At 42.8% G+C, this 19,762-nt stretch overlaps 1 protein-coding gene across 2 annotated transcripts in view; it reads right to left on the bottom strand.

Annotated features, from left to right (window-relative positions):
- Positions 1–4,909: 4,909 nt before the first annotated feature.
- VWCE (von Willebrand factor C and EGF domains) overlaps positions 4,910–19,762 on the bottom strand; it is a 141,983-nt gene continuing 127,130 nt past the window's right edge. Inside the window, exons 29-31 of one of the 2 annotated variants that reach the window (XM_073604578.1) lie at positions 17,164–17,287; positions 5,963–6,140; positions 4,910–5,506 (exon numbers count right to left, since the gene is read on the bottom strand). In XM_073604578.1, coding sequence (XP_073460679.1) covers positions 6,055–6,140; positions 17,164–17,287 — 210 coding nt within the window. In that variant the 3' untranslated portion in view covers positions 4,910–5,506; positions 5,963–6,054. Of the gene's footprint in view, positions 5,507–5,962; positions 6,141–17,139; positions 17,288–19,762 lie in introns of both variants that reach the window. The other variant, XM_073604579.1, reaches the window with a different exon arrangement.

Genomic DNA, 19,762 nt, shown 5'->3' with positions numbered 1-19,762 from the left:
GATGATGGGTGTATTATACAATGATGAGGATAGCGATGACGGGTGTATTATACAATGATGAGGATGATGATGACGGGTGTATTATACGATGATGATGGGTGTATTATTCAATGATGAGGATGATGATGACGGGTGTATTATACAATAATGATGATGATGGGTGTATGATGAGGATAGCGACGATGAGTGTATTATACAATGATGAGGATAGCGATGACGGGTGTACTATACAATGATGAGGATGATGATGATGACTGGTGTATTATACAATGATGAGGATGAAGATGATGGGTGTATAATATGAGGATAAGGATAGTGATGATGGGTGTATAATATGAGGATAAGGATAGTGATGATGGGTGTATAATATGAGGATAAGGATAGTGATGATGGGTGTATAATATGGGGATGACAATGATGGATGTATTATACAATGACTGGAGCATCAGGGTGTCAGACAGTGTCAGTGAGTGTGCCATTCACTGCTGCCACATCTGTCTCGCTGGCTGCTTTCTAATACAGTAAAACCTTGGATTGCAAGCATAATTTGTTCCGTAAACATGCTTGTAAATCAAAGCACTTGTATATCAAAGCGAATTTTCCCGTAAGAAATATGGAAACTCAAATGATTTGTTCCACAACCATTTATTCATAAGTCCTTTAGTTTATAGTCCATATAAAAAGAATACAGCAATGTCATAGGTTGTGTAACCATAAAATGTCCATACACAAATGGCAGCCTCCACAAGGGGATTAGAAGCAAAATCCAGCAGGAGCGACAGAGTATAAGAGAGAGGCTCCTCTAAGTGTAGTAATATGGTTACATTTAATGAAGGTACAACATTTAGCAACTCGCATGGTTGATGATTAAAACAGGCACATCTAAGTATGCAGGCATTCAGGGAAAAGCTGTCCACATAGACCATCCCCCACACCGCCGGCTTTCACCAATGTCAGACTGCAATCGTGACTGGGAAGACTACCCTGCAGTAGAGCGATCTGAAAGTGAAGCTTGAAACGGATGGCGTTGATGGATGGAAACAGATGGCGTTGAGGATGACGGTCTATGTGGACAGCCCGGATGCCTGCATACTTAAACGTGCCTGTTTTACTCATCAACCACGTGAGTTTCTAAATGTTGTATCTTCATTAAATGTAAACATATTGCTACACTTAGAGGCACCTCTCTTCTCTTTTATACCCTACTTGTATATCAAGACATTCCTTGTATATCAAGTCAAAATGTATTAAAACATTTTGCTTATCTTGCAAAACACTCTCAAACCAAGTTACTCTCAAACCAAGGTTTTACTGTACATGATTTTGGGGATTTCTGCTATGCCATGTACTGACTATGTTACACTTCGTAATAGTCACAAATTGTAAGTACATCTGTCCTGTAATGTTTACAGCTATATACACCCACCTTCTTTCTGTATATAGAGACCTTCCTCCATCATTACTGACTGCAGATATACATAATCTGTCCTGTTACATTATATATAGCTGTAAACAGGACAGATGATGTATATCTTCAGTCAGTGATGATGGAGGAAGGTCTCTATATACAGGAAGGAAGGTGGATGTATATAGCTAGCTGTATACAGGACATATGATGTATACCCGCATACCCTGATTTGTAATGCTGACCTATATACCCTGATCTGTGAGGCTGAGCTGTATACTCTGTCCTGTGATTCTGAGCTGTATACTCTTGACACTATGGGGTTTATTTACTAAAGGAAAATCCACTTTGCACTACAAGTGCACTGCAAGTGCACCTGCAGAACGCCCCATAATGAATGGCAAGACAGTCAATGCACTGCGAGATCGCAGTGCATTGACGGCTGCCGATTGGCCAAAGCATGCACCTGACCTGCATGCTTTGGCCAATCACAGCGTGCTCTGCTGTTAGAGCCATGATTGGCCAAAGCAGGGTGCCTTTGGCCAATCATGACTCAGGGGGCTGAGTCCATGCCCCACACTATGTAAGGCTGCTTACACGGCAGCCGTACATAGTTTTATGAATGAGAGCAGCAAAATTACATTTGTAAAGGAAAAAATGTAATTTAAAACTGCTGGCGGCGATAATGTATTGACGGATCCTGGCAATATAGATAAAAATCATTCAAAAAAATGGCATGGCCCCCTCCAGTTCATTGCCAGGCCCTTTGGGTCTGGTATGGTTATTAAGGGGAACCCTGAGCCAAAAAAAAAATCGCGTTGCCCCCCCCCCAATCCATACCGGGCTCTTCAGGTCTGGTATGGATTTGAAGGGAAACCCCGCACCAAAATTTACAAAAAATGTTGTGAGGGTCCCCCCCCAAAATTCATACCAGGCCCTTAAGGTCTGGTATGGATTTTAAGGAGAACCCCACCCAAAAATGTGAAAAAAAATGGCGTGGGGGTCCTCCCAAAATCCATACCAACCCTTATCTGTGCACGCAACCTGGCAGGCCGCAGAAAAAGGGGGGACTAGAGCGAAGGTTCCCCCAAAACACCTTGTCCCATGTTGATGAGGACAAGGGCCTAAACGGGTGAGGCCGCCCCCTCTGATGTTACGTGTCGTCGCTATAAAACAGCTGCCATTGCAAAAAGCCTGCAGTCGTGGGACGCCTCCCATTGAGGCGGAGTTTTTACATTTTTTTTATAGGGTCGTCGGCACTGTCATCGAAGATGGAGTTACATCGCGTGACCTTTTTTTTGGTTATCTCAATCTGTCTACTGTAATTTTTACCATTTTTTTACTCTTTTTTTGGTGAATGTGTAGGGGCACAATGTACCTAATACCCATTCACGTAGGGGGGTACTGGGATCTGGGGGTCCCCTTGTTAAAGGGGGCTTCCAGGTTCTGATAAACTCCCCACAACCCTTGCCCAGGGTTGGGACAAGATGTTTTGGGGGAACCCCAAAACACCCTTCCCATGTTGAGGGCATGTGGCCTGGTACGGTTCATCCCCCTCCTTTTCCTGCAGCCTGCCAGGTAGCGTGCTCGGATAGGGTCTGGTATGGATTTTGGGGGGACCCCCACGCCATTTTTTTTATTTTGGTGCATTCCCCTTAATATCCATACCAGACCTGGAGGGCCTGGTATGGATTTTTGGGGGACCTCCATGCCATTTTTTTTATTTGGTGCAGGGTTCCCCTTAATTTCCATACCAGACCTGGAAGGCCTGGTATGGATTTTGGGGGGACCCCCACGCAATTTTTCCCTAAAATTTTGATGTGGGGGTTCACCTTAATATTCATACCAGAATAGACTGGGGGGGGAACCCATGCCTTTTTTTCAATTATTTTTATCTATACTGCCCGGGAGCCGACAATTCATTACAGCCGCGAGCAGTTTTGAATTACATTTTTTCCTTTAGAAATGTCATTTTGCTGTGGTACTGTTCTAAACACGGGAAAAATGCGCTACTTTGCAGGCATACTAAAGACACCCCCCAGGCACGATATTTAAAGGAATATTTCATTTTTAATGTTTCACTTTAATAATAACTGCTCCTGAAAAAACAGCTGTTTTTAAAACTTTTTTTGCATTGATACCTGGGGCAGGACCCGCTTCCCCAAACACTTTTTATGACAATAATATGCATATAAGCCTTTAAAATTAGCACTTTTGATTTTTCATGTTCGTGTCCCATAGACTTTAACAGTGTTCGCACAAATTTTTTGCCTGTTCACAAGTTCTGGTGCGAACCGAACCGGGGGGTGTTCGGCTCATCCCTAGTTCCTATATACTGTATGTCCCATGATGATTAATGTGATTAATGTGAAAACATCAGTTGAGAGCATTTAAAATGTATGTAAAGGCAATGTTTTGTAGTGCTGTATAGAGCAGGAAGAGTAGGAGAAGATTGAAACCCCTGTTAAGTTTCCATAGAAATTGTCACCAACGCTAAAAGTTAGAGAAAATCAAACATTTTGAATTTTCACTGGAACAGGAATAGAAAGGAAATCTTCTAATGGGGAAACCACTTAAGTCCATGTTCACATCTATGCTGTTGCGGTTGATGCATTTTTCAGGCACGTTGTGCGGTGCGTTTTGTGTTTTGAACCTGTGTATTTGATGTGTTTTTGTATGCAGTTTTCATGCATTTTGCATTTGTTTTTCTTTTTAAACACACTGTATATAGCTGGTTGCTAAGGAGCAGGCCTGGAAGCTGGCTGCCGCATCCTAAACAACCGAAAAGTCATCAGCTGTCAGTGGAGTTCCCCGTTGACAGCTGAATGTAAAAAAAAAAGAATTGCAGGCAAAAATGGAGTTCATTGTACCCTTACTCATTCACCAGAAAAAAAAAAAACAGTTTTTGACAATTCCTTTATTAAAAATCAAAAAATAATGTCCCCCGATGTAGATCCACCCCGCCGGACCCGGAAAAAAAAAAAGCTCTGCACTCATCGAAGGCTAACCACCGACTGCCCGCTCCTCTGTCTGACAGTTCATAATAGGTAAGGGGTGTTGTCCACCCAGTGACGTCACCTGGTGGACCCCGCCCCCTTGTGATGTCACCGCCCGGTGCATGCTGTACCTGACCCTTTTCAAAAAACGCAACACCACAAAACGCACAGATGTGAACTACATCCATAGGAAACCATGTTAAATGGACTGTAGTGCATTTCTTCAAAATGCAAAATGTACCAAAAAGCACATAGGTGTGAACGTAGGGTAAGGGGTAAACCTCTGATTTACTGTTGCATCTCCAGAACAGTCAGTGCAGGTTGCCATCAAAGGTATTCAAGTCCACATGGGTCAGACTTGCATATGCATCGGTTGCTGACTTGAGAGTCAACAAACTACAAGACTAAGAAAAAAAGGTGTTCAGCTATAAGCTCTATAATCTTCACTACATTGGTTCATTATTGCAACCATAAACGTTTTAAAGATAAAACGCAAAGCAGACTGATAACAATTTTAAATTGGAGACCATTTTTATACATTAAAGTAGGTATATAAATTTTACATATGCTTGCTGTATGTATCTTAACCTGAGGATCCTTTTAGTGGTTAACCTGACAGTGTTCGGATATTTCATTGTCCATTGGAAGTCCACAGTTAATGGGTAAAGCAAATTTCTAGTCTAGTATCCAATATCACATATTATGGTATTTGCATTGTACAGATGTGGCATGATATGTTACCATCAGATGGCGGTAACTTGGCTTTCCAATAAAGGCTCCAGCTTTGGCTTTTGAAAGTCCACTTGTGATTTGCGCTCCCGGCAAAAGTCTGTAGTTGGATTTTCGTTGTGAGTTTAGATTCTCACTAAGCAGCATAGGAATAATTATATGTATCTCTTTATCAAGTATATTTCATAAATTTGTTAAACAAAAAACGCTTTATAGTCATTTATCTCTAAAGTAAACAGTCTTCAACTGGAGAGAAGGATTAAGTTAAATTTTAGTATCTGACGCCTTTTGATGACTAGGCTTTCTAGAGAGGAAAGAATACTTCCTGTTGAACTGTACCATGATATTCTGTCACCTTTCTGACTGTAGTGGATCACTATAAAAAGATAAAAAAGGATTATTATGAGCTTTAGAGCAAATTGATAAATACATGGCTAAATTACATATAAGACATGTGAGACTTGTTTTGCTTTTTAAAAGGATTTGTTTTTCTATCCATCCAGTCCTAAAAAGTTACCATCCTAGCCAGGTTAATGACCTGACTCTTTTCTAATGCAGTGAAGAAAGGCAGCTAGGCCACCTTGCTCCTGACCTCCCACCAACCAGCCTGTGACTGGACAGTGAAGGAGCAGCAGAAGACTGATGAGGTAATCTCTCTCCTCCCTCTGTCAGCACACTCATTTTTATGTTTGGATCAAATACAGAGCAACCAATCAAATTTCAACTTTAAAGGTAAATCAGTGAAAGCTGATTTCAGATTGACTGCTCTGGGCTACTGCCCTTTACATTTTTAAATAACACTTTACTTCTGTGGTTCCGTGGAGTCTCTTACCAAATAAGTGCCGAGAAAGCTTTAAGAAGCTGAAATTCAAGATAGTAACAGTTCTGGTATCTTCCCTCTCCATGATCTGGAGCTTGATGTCATCAAGGACTGGAATTTTCATCCCAAAGTTTCAACATGCCTTTAATTGCTACCCGAAAAACGCTAATTTGAGCCTTTGGTTTGTGCTCTGTAAGCAAATGATAAAATGTAAAAAAATAAAATATATTATAATTAGTCTTACGTTATCAACTGTTTACTGTGCTGTGTTAAATAGAAAAATGCTACTATTTGCATGTAGATAATGACAAAATACATTATATGGGCAAGATTATGTGAATACCATCCTAAAATGATCAATGAGTTCAAGTGTTTCCAGTGAAGGGGACTGTTAATACCACAGACTACAAAAACATTATAGACAATTGTGCACTTACAAAACTGTTAAAGCATTTTGGGGAAGGCCCTTTTCTTTTTCAGCATCGTTGTGCTCCTGTACACAAAGTAAACTACATCAAGGCATAGTTTGATGAGCTTTGTCTGGATGACCTCAAGTGTACAGAGCCCTGACTACAAACCTACTGTGAGCCTGGTCTTTTCTTACAACATAAGTACCTGACCTCACAAATACTATTTTGGCTTAATGGGCACATACTTGCACAGATAGTCTTAAATCTTGTAAAAAATCTTGTAAAAACTCTTTGTAGAAGAAAAGGGTACAAATGGATGGGGGCACATCAGTATTAATTTTCATGGTTTTGTAAACCTCATAGAGGTGTAATGCTCCACAAGCTTTCAGCCGAATATTGAAGCTCTGGGAAATGATCATGAACGGAATGGTAGGAAATTGCTAACAATCTATCCAAAATATCAGTCAATACAACGTTGATAAAATCCAACTATATACAAGACATTATGAAGATGGTACCTGGTGTCCACGAGAATTGCGAAAATGTACCCGACGGCCTCTCCTAAGGTGCAGTGTTTTAGGCACTGTGGCCAACTTGGGACCATGTACCATATTTGGTGGCAATGCCCCAAAGTACTCAGATTTTGGATCAAATCATGGTTAATGATAAGCTCACCTGTATCCCCCATAATAACAAGAATTTGATAAGACGTAGGATGCATGGATCAGATACTATCTAGTGACTAGCAAGTCCAAAAGCGGCCCTCTTCACCTTTCTGCAGATATGGGCAAAACTTTCTCGTTTTCTTTCCTTTACCTCCTCTCTTGTTTTTTTTTCTGTGCTATGCTCTCCTTTATCTCACATGGCCTGACAAGGTTCCCCTCTCTTTTTCTTTGTTTTTTACTTTTATTTCTGCAATGGATACTTATGTAACCTATTTGGAGTCACGATAGGAGGCCAAGCCTTCATTATTTTCACCAATGTGATGGTTATTGACTCTTGTGCCTTTCACTTCACCTACAATCTCTACAATAAGGAGATGCATATGTAGCGGCCGCATTTTTGCTCAATAATAATTGCTATGTTATGCTGTGTACAGTGTTATAGCTTAGTATATAGCACCATCTAGTGGTCAAAATATGGAATGGACTGCAGTTTATTTCTTTATTCAGGAATTGTACAGGAAGTATTTGATTGTTTACTTTGGAGAAGAATTGACCTACCCAGGATGCCGAGTGCTCTTACCCAGCAACACTCATGCCCTGAACTGCATGCTGGGTAAGCTCTAAAAGGCCCCGCGTGGCCATCTTAGGTCTCTTGTTCCTGGGACGCATGGCCTGCCAGCAGGGCTCTGTGGGTGTGTGTGTCCCGCAGAGTTGCGGCCTACCTTGTGCAGAGCAGGACAGAAGTCTTTGATCCTGCCTTACATAGACACAGCGTGCTGGACCAGCAGTGTGATCAATCCAGAGACCCTGGAAGGAGGTAACCAAGGACTCCCGGTCGTCTGTGAAACGGAACAGCGTGACGGCGTAGCCGCGGCGAACGAACTGAGATATTGTGGAGCGGAGGCATCCATCTACCTGGAACCAGTGTGGTGAGAGGGCTACTGCCTAAAGTTTCATTGACGCACTTTCACACACTTGCATCCATAACACGGTGCTGCGGGGACCTGTAGTTCCACAGAGGAGATTTAAAGACTGAGTTTAATATAGGCCTCAAGCCTGCACTTCACTACAGTTTGACACTGTGTTATACCAAATTACTTGCACCGGAGCCAGTTGCAGTTCTGTCGCACCACAACAATAGTTCAACATTCAGTTTGCTTTGACCAGGGTTTTGTTAACCACTGGATTGCAAATTAACCTACACATAGCTAGCAGAAGACAGAATAGAAGAAGGACTGCCTCTGTTAACGCAAGTCCTTGCATTCTACTGTTCCACAGGGTTATTGTGATATAAAGCAGTGGGAGCTCCCTAGGAGTTGTGTTATGCTCTATTAAAATTCCAGTTGTCTTTTTTACATAGACAAGCGTGCTGAGAGTGGGACAGTGCCCATAGTGAAGTCAGTTTCACTCTGCCATTGATCTCATTTCATAGACGCATTTCTAAGAGGTTAAATTACACAACTTTCATTTGTGTAGTACTTTTGTGAGTTAAATCTGTTGGCTGTCACACTAAGTTGGTCTGACAGTGCAACTGCTGTAATCACTATCTTGAAGCAGATATAGTAAAATCTTACTCTTGTTTAAGTACTATTGTGTGGAGTGTTGTTTCTTTTGAATTACTGACTAGGTGGAGAGCTGGAGGCTAAAGGTAAAGATAAAAGGTATATTATATTACATATTGTGGAATTGTCTTGTAGTTCCTGCTACACATTGACATTACACCACAGCTGTGTCAAGGGGACTGAGTCAAATTAAGGGGGTGTTAAAGCAGAGTACAGGCCCAATCAAACATCAGCAGCTCCTTCGGGGGTCAGTGCTACACATGGGTGCATCATCCGGGATACTGTGACTCTGCAATCAACCCCTCAGATACTCCTTGGCACCAGTATGGACCTTGAGGCTGCGATTCGGAGGTGCAGAGAAGAACTCGCCCGCATAAAGGCGAGTGTGACCATTGAGAATCCTGGAAAGGCCTGGGAGGAAGGATGTCAGTCCAGGGTCCTGAGAGCGACCGCTGACACAATATCTAGGTCCCCATCCAACAAAGCAGGGGGAGCGACCCTGAACTGGAGAAGCTGACGCTCCAGCTGCAAAGAGAGATGACCAAGATGATGAAGATGTTGATTGGGTCATCAGATCTCATGTCTGAGTTAGACACCTTGAAGATGCAAGTGTCCCAGATGGCAGAGATGATGAACAAATTGAGGGCAGAACGTACTGAGTTGTCTGGCCAGAAGCACATGAAGCAAGACGTCTGTCAAAACTGTGGAGGTGTAGGTCACTACCAGCAAGTATGTCCAAGTCCATGAATGGAGACAGAAGACTGGCGGAGACCTCAGAGAAGTGGCCCAAGGATGAAGAGAAGATCCGGGCCTTCGAAAAGAATTTTCCCTGAGTCTGCAAGGGAGCAATGGAGAACACCTGCTGTTTATACTGTTCCAGTGGGAAATGCCTATTAGTCTCTAAACCGACGACGAAAGCGGTGTGCCCAGCGCTGGAAGCTGAAGAAAGCACAAGTCCAAGTATGCCAATCTGTTGTTACAGATGTTCCCAACAGGCCTCCTACCCAGTTGGTAGGCCCTCTGCCTGTAGTACCTGTTCTGATTGAAGGGATCTATACCAGAGGCATCCTTGATACAGGTGCCCATGTTACCCTGCTGACCAGAGACTTTTACAGCAGGTACCTGTCATACCAGCCCTTGGAAAAGTTGGAAGAATTAAAGGTTCAGGGTATTCAAGCAGAAGATTACCCTTGTGATGGATGTCTGCGGATCAAGTTGTCGTTTGATCCATTGAGGGCTGGGAAGCCCCAGAATTTTGAGACACTGGCCATTGTCTGCCCTTGGCTGCCAGGGTCCTCAAGAAGTTCGTTGATTGTTGGGACCAACACAGATTTGGTGAAGTGGCTGTTAGCCCCTGTTGTCCCCAGATGTGACCCTCTACCCTCACTGCCAGAAGAAGGGTTGGAAGTGTCTACTTTTTCCACAGTGGATGGAGAAAAATCCAAGGCAGAAGTAATTGAACGGAAAGAGAAGGCTAGTGAGCCTACCGTGTCTGAGTCAATGAATCAGAGGAAACGGAGAGTCCTTTCCAAATTCAAGGGATCGACCTGTGATGTGATGGATGAGAGTTCCGAAGAAGTTATTCTCACCTCTTAAAGGTTGCCAAAAATGCCTGGTCTCTCTACTGTTGATTCAAAGGGAGACAACCCCACCTCACCCCTTGACACATCTGTATCAGATACCATAGTGTCAGCTTTGAGTGCACAGAACAGCTCCCCATCACATGAGAATTGGTGGGAGGCTCCTCTGTCGGTATTATGCAATTGCCTAGAGGCAAAAATGTGTAAAAGAAATAAGATTCTAAATATCTTTGGGGACCAAAGACTCAAAGCAGGGGGAGTATGTAGTGGCCGCATTTTTGCTCAATAATTAATGCTATGTTATTCTGTGTACAGTGTTATAGCTTAGTATATAGCACCATCTAGCAGTCAAAATATGAAATGGACTGCAGTTTATTTCTTTATTCAGGAATTGTACAGGAAGTGTTTGATTGTTTACTTTGGAGAAGAATTGACCTACCCAGGATGCCGAGTGTTCTTACCCAGCAACACTCATGCACTGAACTGCATGCTGGGTAGGCTATAAAAGGCCCCTGCGCGGCCATCTTAGGTCTCTTGTTCCTGGGACGCATGGCCTGCCAGCAGGGCTCTGTGGGTGTGTGTCCCACAGAGTTGTGGCCTACCTTGTGCGGAGCAGAACAGAAGCCTTTGATCCTGCCTTACATAGACACAGCATGCTGGAGCAGCGGTGTGATCAATCCAGAGACCCTGGAAGGAGGTAACCGAGGACTCCCGATCGTCTGTGAAATGGAACAGCGTGATGGCATGGCCGTGGCGAACGAACTGAGATATTGTGGAGCGGAGGCATCCATCTACCTGGAACCAGTGTGGTGAGAGAGGGCTACTGCCTAAAGTTTCATTGACGCACTTTCACACACTTGCATCTATAACACGGTGCTGCGGGGACCTGTAGTTCCACAGATGAGATTTAAAGACTGAGTTTAATATAGGCCTCAAGCCTGCACTTCACTACAGTTTGACACTGTGTTATACCAAATTACTTGCACCGGAGCCAGTTGCAGTGCTGTCGCACCACAACAATAGGTCAACATTCAGTTTGCTTTGACCCGGGTTTTGTTAACCACTGGATTACAAATTAACCTACACATAGCTAGCAGAAGACAGAAGAGAAGAAGGACTGCCTCTGTTAACGCAAGGCCTTGCATTCTACTGTTCCACAGGGTTATTGTGATATAAAGCAGTGGGAGCTCCCTAAGAATTGTGTTATGCTCTACTAAAATTCCAGTTGTCTCTTTTACATAGACAAGCGTGCTGAGAGTGGGACAGTGCCCATAGTGAAGTCAGTTTCACTCTGCCATTGGTCTCATTTCATAGACGCATTTCTAAGAGGTTAAATTAAACAACTTTCATTTGTGTAGTACTTTTATGAGTTAAATATGTTGGCTGTCACACTAAGTTGGTCTGACAGTTCAACTGCTGTTTTCACTATCTTGAAGCAGATATAGTAAAATCTTACTCTTGTTTAAGTACTATTGTGTGGAGTGTTGTTTCTTTTGAATTGCTGACTAGGTGGAGAGCTGGAGGCTAAAGGTAAAGATAAAAGGTATATTATATTAAATATTGTGGAATTATCTTTTAGTTCCTGCTACACATTGACATTACACCACAGCTGTGTCAAGGGGACTGAGTCAAATTAAGGGGGTGTTAAAGCAGAGTACAGGCCCAATCAAACATCAGCAGCTCCTTTGGGGGTCAGTGCTACACGTGGGTGCGTCATCCGGGATACTGTGACTCTGCAATTGACATGGACATTCACTGTACTGTTCATTTAAGCACAAGAGACTCCATTTTGTTCTCACTGTTGAAATGTGTTCTGTAACCTTCACCTAACACACAGACACTTTTCCTACTAAACGCTCTCTACTCCCCCCTCCCTTCTCAAGGTTTTACTTTTGCAATTGTTCTATTCGCTAGTTTTTAATAATATATTTCTATTTGTTAGCTTTTAATAACATCTCACACCACCCCTTTCTTATCTATGTATAAAATAACATGTAATAATACATTTTCACTGAACGGACATTTTAAACACAGTGATTGAGTCCTGTAAATCTGTTCCTGCAGCTGCAGTATTAACTTTGTTTTAGAGTCCCAATCAGAAATCAGTCATATCAGCAATCAACCCCTCAGATACTCCTTGGCACCAGTATGGACCTTGATGCTGCGATTCGGAGGTGCAGCGAAGAACTCGCCCGCATAAAGGCGAGTGTGACCGTTGAGCATCCTGGAAAGGCCTGGGAGGAAGGATGTCAGTCCAGAGTCCTGAGAGGGACCGCTGACACAATATCTAGGTCCCCATCCAACAAAGCAGGGGGAGCGACCCTGAACTGGAGAAGCTGGCGCTCCAGCTGCAAAGAGAGATGACCAAGATGATGAAGATGTTGATCGGGTCATTGGATCTTATGTCTGAGTTAGACACCTTGAAGATGCAAGTGTCCCAGATGGCAGAGATGATGAACAAATTGATGGCAGAACATACTGAGTTGTCTGGCCAGAAGCCCACAAAGCAAGACATCTGTCAAAACTGTGGAGGTGTAGGTCACTACCAGCAAGTATGTCCAAGTCCACGAATGGAGACAGAAGACTGGCGGAGACCTCAGAGAAGTGGCTCAAGGATGAAGAGAAGATCCGGGCCTTCGAAAAGAATTTTCCCTGAGTCTGCAAGGGAGCAATGGAGAACACCTGCTGTTTATACTGTTTCAGTGGGAAATGCCTATCAGTCTATAAACCGATGACGGAAGCGGTGTGCCCAGTGCCGGAAGCTGAAGAGAGCACAAGTCCAAGTATGCCAATCTGTTGTTACAGATGTTCCCAACAGGCCTCCTACCCAGTTGGTAGGCCCTCTGCCTGTAGTGCCTGTTCTGATTGAAGGGATCTATACCAGAGCCATCCTTGATACAGGTGCCCAGGTTACCCTGCTAACCAGAGATTTTTGCAGCAGGTACCTGTCATACCAGCCCTTGGAAAAGTTGGAATAATAAAAGGTTCAGGGTATTCAAGCAGAAGATTACCCTTGTGATGGATGTCTGCGGATCAAGTTGTCGTGTGATCCATTGAGGGCTAGGAAGCCCCAGAATTTTGAGACACTGGTCATTGTCTGCCCTTGGCTGCCAGGGTCCTCAAGAAGTTTGTTGATCGTTGGGACCAACACAGATTTGGTGAAGTGGCTGTTAGCCCCTGTTGTCCCCAGATGTGACCCTCTACCCTCACTGCCAGAAGAAGGGTTGGAAGTGTCTACTTTTTCCACGGTGGATGGAGAAAAATTCAAGGCAGAAGTAATTGAATGGAAAGAGAAGGCTAGTGAGCCTACCGTGTCTGAGTCAATGAATCAGAGGAAACGAAGAGTCCTTTCCAAATTCAAGGGATTGACCTGTGATGTGATGGATGAGAGTTCCGAAGAAGTTATTCTCACCCCTCAAAGGTTGCCAAAAATGCCTGGTCTCTCTACTGTTGATTCAAAGGGAGACAACCCCACCTCACCCCTTGAAACATCTGTATCAGACACCATGGTGTCAGCTGGGAGTGCACAGAACAGCTCCCCATCACATGAGAATTGGCGGGAGGCTCCTCTGTCGGTATTATGCAATCGCCTAGAGGCAAAAATGTGTAAAAGAAATAAGATTCTAAATATCTTTGGGGACCAAAGACTCAAAGCAGGGGGAGTATGTAGTGGCCGCATTTTTGCTCAATAATTAATGCTATGTTAATCTGTGTACAGTGTTATAGCTTAGTATATAGCACCATCTAGCGGTCAAAATATGGAATGGACTGCAGTTTATTTCTTTATTCAGGAATTGTACAGGACGTGTTTGATTGTTTACTTTGGAGAAGAATTGACCTACCCAGGATGCCGAGTGTTCTTACCCAGCAACACTCATGCACTGAACTGCATGCTGGGTAGGCTGTAAAAGGCCCCTGCGTGGCCTTCTTAGGTCTCTTGTTCCTGGGATGCATGGCCTGCCAGCAGGGCTCTGTGGGTGTGGGTGTCCCACAGAGTTGCGGCCTACCTTGTACGGAACAGAAGCCTTTGATCCTGCCTTACATAGACACAGCGTGCTGGAGCAGCAGTGTGATCGATCCAGAGACCCTGGAAGGAGGTAACCGAGGACTCCCGGTCGTCTGTGAAACGAAACAGCGTGACGGTGTGGCCGCGGCGAATGAACTGAGATATTGTGGAGCGGAGGCATCCATCTACCTGGACCCAGTGTGGTGAGAGGGCTACTGTCTAAAGTTTTATTGACGCACTTTCACGCACTTGCATCTATAACACGGTGCTGCTGGGACCTGTAGTTCCACAGAGGAGATTTAAAGGGATAAAGACTGCATTTAATATAGGCCTCAAGCCTGCACTTCACAACAGTTTGACACTGTGTTTTACCAATTTACTTGCACCAGAGCCAGTTGCAGTGCTGTCGCACCACAACAATAGTTAACATTCAGGTGGAAGGGAAAGACACCCGCGCTATATATGCAGAATTTTAACACAATCAAGAAAATAATTTAAATTGATAAGGTGAAAAATCAATAAAATTTAAATACCAAAAACAGCCGCTAAAAGGTGAGATACACACACTAAAGACAATCAATATAGGAAGCAGCGCTGTGAGTGTTATATGCTTATAAAATTAAACCTTTGTAGGTATAAATAAACCAATATGGTAAGATAAATAAATAACACAAGATTGAAATAATTAATATCAAAAGTTCATAATCAAAACATATATAATTGGTAGCAGTCCTAATCCGTGATCAAAATCCAGACAGGTGAAGTGAAGTGGAGAGACATAGGCAAGGCCCCAGTCTAAAGGCACCACTGTGATACTGATAAAAATGCGCGCTTACCAAACGGCAAGCATAGAAGAGCTTGCGACCTTAACCCGGTCGGGGCCTTTCATGGGATGGAGACACCAACATACCACTCCGTAAACCTTGAGATAAGCCCGCTGTCCACCAGGTAACAAACAATCCCTCTATTGTGGGGATAATAAACTCCTAGCTCCCTGTTCCCATGTAGGAATGCTGGTGACTGGCAATTGATCCCTCCTTTGTTCAAGCATATAACACTCACAGCACTGCTTCCTATATTGATTGTCAGTTAACATTCAGTTTGCTTTGACCCGGGTTTTGTTAACCACTGGATTACAAATTAACCTACACATAGCTAGCAGAAGACAGAAGAGAAGAAGGACTGCCTCTGTTAACGAAAGGCCTTGCATTCTACTGTTCCACAGGGTTATTGTGATATAAAGCAGTGGGAGCTCCCTAGGAATTGTGTTATGGTCTATTAAAATTCCAGTTGTCTCTTTTACATAGACAGGGGTGTTGAGAGTGGGACAGTGCCCATAGTGAAGTCAGTTTCACTCTGCCATTGGTCTCATTTCATAGACGCATTTCTAAGAGGTTAAATTAAACAACTTTCATTTGTGTAGTACTTTTGTGAGTTAAATCTGTTGGCTGTCACACTACGTTGGTCTGACAGTACAACTGCTGTAATCACTATCTTGAAGCAGATATAGTAAAATCTTACTCTTGTTTAAGTACTATTGTGTGGAGTGTTCTTTTTTTTTGAATTGCTGACTAGGTGGAGAGCTGGAGGCAAAGGTAAAGACAAAAGGTATATTATATTACATATTGTGGAATTATCTTTTAGTTCCTGCTACACATTGACATTACACCACAGCTGTGTCAAGGGGACTGAGTCAAATGAAGGGGGTGTTGAAGCAGAGTACAGGCCCAATCAAACGTCAGCAGCTCCTTCGGGGGTCAGTGCTACACATAGTTGGTGTAACATTGGTTCTGTGCTGTCACAACTTTCTTGATTTAACTTGCCTATAAGTGTTTTTGAAATATGTTTTCAACTACATGTTTGGAAACTATTTGCATTGATCTTTGTAATTGAGAGATTTTGGTTCTACTTGAATTGTTGACTACAGAACTACTGAACTTTAATAAAAAAATATTGAAATCTAAAAAGTAATGTCTGATGGGATCCCATGGCCAAACAATGAGGTATGGCAAAGGTTTATCCTTCGCCTAAATATTTTGTTAAACTGTCCTTCTTACCCATCTTGCATGGCTTGGAAGTACAGATTATGTTTCTTTCAGACTAGAGTTCTTCTTTAATGACATTTTTACAAACAACTAATACAAAAAGTTTACATAGTAAATAACAGTAAGGCTACATTCCCACTGGTGATTTAGGCTGCTGCGAATTGTAGCAGCAGGAATCTTCTGATTCCTGCTTTGGCTCTGAGTGGCTAGGTGGGGGGGTCTCAGGACCCAGTTGCTGTTCAGCCGGGAGAAGAAGCAACGCCTGATCGGCCAGGAGGTGAAGCAACGGCCCTGGCTCTTCCCTCGGCAAGCTGGAGCGAGAAGTAGCATCAGCCTCCTAAGAAAGGCCTCTGATTGCCACCGTCCATCTCCCCCACAGGGGGGCAGGTTTGTTTGCCGCCCCCCCTCCTAAATATTGAGCACCAACCGCCACTGTCCATTGTACTGCTTCCCATTATAGTGGTGCTCTATGTATTATAGTATCTCCAGCGCCACCATTATGTCCCCCATTAGAAGTGTTTGTCCCGTTTTTTTTTTATTTTTTAGCAAAAAATAAAAAGCCCCAGTAGTGATTAAACACCACCAAAAGAAAGCTCTATTAGTGTGAAAAAAACAAATATTACAATGTTGTTTGGGTACAGCACTGCATGACCGCGCAATTGTCATTCAAAGTGTGGCAGAGTTAAAAGCTGAAAATTGGCTTGGGCAGAAAGGGGGTAAAAGTACCCAGTATTGAAACAGTTAATCAGTATCTGAATGTAGGGCAGAATGCAAAAATGAGAATCTCATAGGTGTGGACAACATAGGTAATTTTTTTTATAGACACTTTTGACACGTTTATAGATAAATATGAACAATAATATTTATTTAGATCTTGTTAAACCCATTCTTTAAAGTACATAAGGATAAAAGAACAATTACTTTTTTTTACAAGCAGGTGTATACCTGACTCTGAACTCTGTGACGCGCCCTGTGTGATGCAGTCAGGATCGAAGGAGCAGGTACGGCACTGTAGAAGAATGTTCTGACATTTACAAAGCCCCTGAACCTCACCCTGTTCTGAATAAATCTGAAAAAGAAATCATTGGGTATTTTACATTTTTTCAAATCAGATATATCAAACTAACATATTTGGACATGTTTTCAGTACTATTGTTATTGGCAATATGATGGAATTCCTTCATATAAAACACAGCACACCTTCTGCTGTCGCTTAGGAAAGGTTTTTTTGGAACCACACAAAGTTACGAAACTTTTTCCATTAAAATCTTTTATGACCTGGAAATGTTACTGTTTGTTGACATGCATCATATTTGCATCACACTAAAGTTAATGTGTTAAAGAGGAAATTATTTTCAGTAAGCAGTTACATATCTCTATTAAAAAAAATTTCCCATGTAGTTCTATTCTTAGTTATTGAGTAATACACAAGTTAGAAATAAGATTTAGGCTGGAAAGGCGCCTTTTGCATTTTTTCTAATGCATTTTGCTATAAAGCTGAACTCCAGGCTTGATATAAAAGACACACATTAACATAGCTCTGCATTCATTATTATAACATTAAATGTATTTTTAAATGCTAACATTATTTAAACTATATATTGATGTAGGCTTGAATAGTGGTACCACATCCACTTTTACTTATTGGTAAGACAAAGACAATACATTTTTGGACTTTTCAAGTACCCAGAGAATACGACTACAGATGTATATAAACATATATAGAATTTTTTTTTTTATATATTTGTTTATTGGTTTTCCATATAACGTTTTGACAGGCTTTTTACAAAAGGTATGTCTTGTATACAATGAGCATTACATAACCAGTAGTCGAACATCGCCGACTTATAACACAGTAGTAATCTTAACCCCGGTTTCCCCAACAGAGGGAAACCTGATATAATGGTTTACCAAAGTTACTGTATGAGGACCACGTAGGGCCCAAAACCAGTACGTTAAATTGCTACCAATGGTAAAGGCATCCATTCTCCGTTCATACGTTAAATTGCTACCAATGGTAAAGGCATCAATTCTCCGTTCACACACACTACAACGTGCAACTTTACTTAGGCCTCACCACCCCCTCCCTGCCGGTCTGATTGAAGGGTCATGGGGCCATCAACGGGATGCCCGGTGATCTAAGGACACAATAACTTAAGAAGTCAGTTATCCATTACTGTTGGGAAAGCGGAGTGTCACTCCAAACGGAACCGGCAATATCAATCCAGGATTGCCAGACCTTATAAAACTTCTTTGGGCAGGCCCTGCCATTGTATATAAGTTTGAAGACGGGTACAACTTTATGCACCATGCAATAAAATGTTTGGATATCCGGAGCAGAGGTATTCTTCCATTGCAACAAAATTAGTTTCCTGGAATAGAATAATAATATACGCACAAGAGTGCGAGCATGGGTCCTGTGTATAAAGTCATTCAACACACCAAGTAGGCCGACTTTCCTGTACTTCTTGCTGTGGCATGTATTTTTATTGTTTTTATCAATAAAGGCGATTATCAGTTTGAGTGCGGCTGTCCGGGACTTTTCTCACAAATTCATTAGGCCGACTTCAGGGGTATGAGCTAATGGTAAGTGTAAGGTGTTGTCAAAAAAAGAAAATCTGTCCTTCCAATATGCCGATAGAGCGCACAGGACCAAGACATATGCAACACATTTTCTGCAGAATCAAACTCCATTCGGGCCAACCTGGCTGGAGTGTAATGCAACTAGTGTAGGAATTTAAACCGGGTATATTGATCGTTGGACCCGATAAGGTCCTGGAAGCAGATTCCCGAGGCCTCCTCCCACCCCTCCTCGGATAGCCCAAGAATCACAACCTCCCATTTCCGTTGAGCCAATTGGAAGGGGTTAACTCCGGCCGACTGGAGGCGAGAGTAAACAGTCATTACCAGTTTCTCAATTTCTGGATATGACAGCAGTATTTCTAATGGTGATTCAGAGAGCTCCTGGGTTGGACCCGGATGGCATGATGCAATAAAAGATATTTGATAAAGAATTTATTAGTCACACCACACCTTGCCTTCAACTCCTCAAAGGAAGCAAATATGTTGTTGACGAAAATGTGGGAGGCATGGGTGACACCAAGTCGTGTCCACCACAGGTAGTCCGGGTGGTCCATGAGCTCTGAGAAATTGGGGTTGTGTCACAAGGGGGCATTGGGAGACACTCTATCCGAATTTGTTATCACCTTATTATCCTCATGCCAGGCCAGCCAACTAACATCTATCGGAGAGCCTCAAGAGCAGCGTTTGGGCATAGACCTGTGTACTGCCTCTACCAGTGAGGCTCTAGAGTCAGACAGTGCAGTCAGCAGAGCAGTGGAGCAGGACGTTGAGATCTCCAGGAGCCAGTCGTGGACATAGGTAAATTGAGATGCTAGAAATCAGTACCGTAAATTTGGGCAGGCCAATCCACCATCAGCTGTGGCAGCTTGGAGAGATGCTCTAGCAATACGTGGGTGTTTCCCCTGTCAGAGGAAGGGAGATTAAATCGAGTTTACTTTTTGAAAAAGTTTTTTAAACAGAA

The sequence above is a fragment of the Aquarana catesbeiana genome, linkage group LG11 (genome assembly GCF_042186555.1).
Source record: "Aquarana catesbeiana isolate 2022-GZ linkage group LG11, ASM4218655v1, whole genome shotgun sequence".
In the NCBI taxonomy this organism is placed as follows: Eukaryota; Metazoa; Chordata; class Amphibia; order Anura; family Ranidae; genus Aquarana; species Aquarana catesbeiana.
The sequence above is the reverse complement of the archived record's forward strand: the minus strand, read 5'-3'. Positions and strand labels throughout refer to the sequence as shown.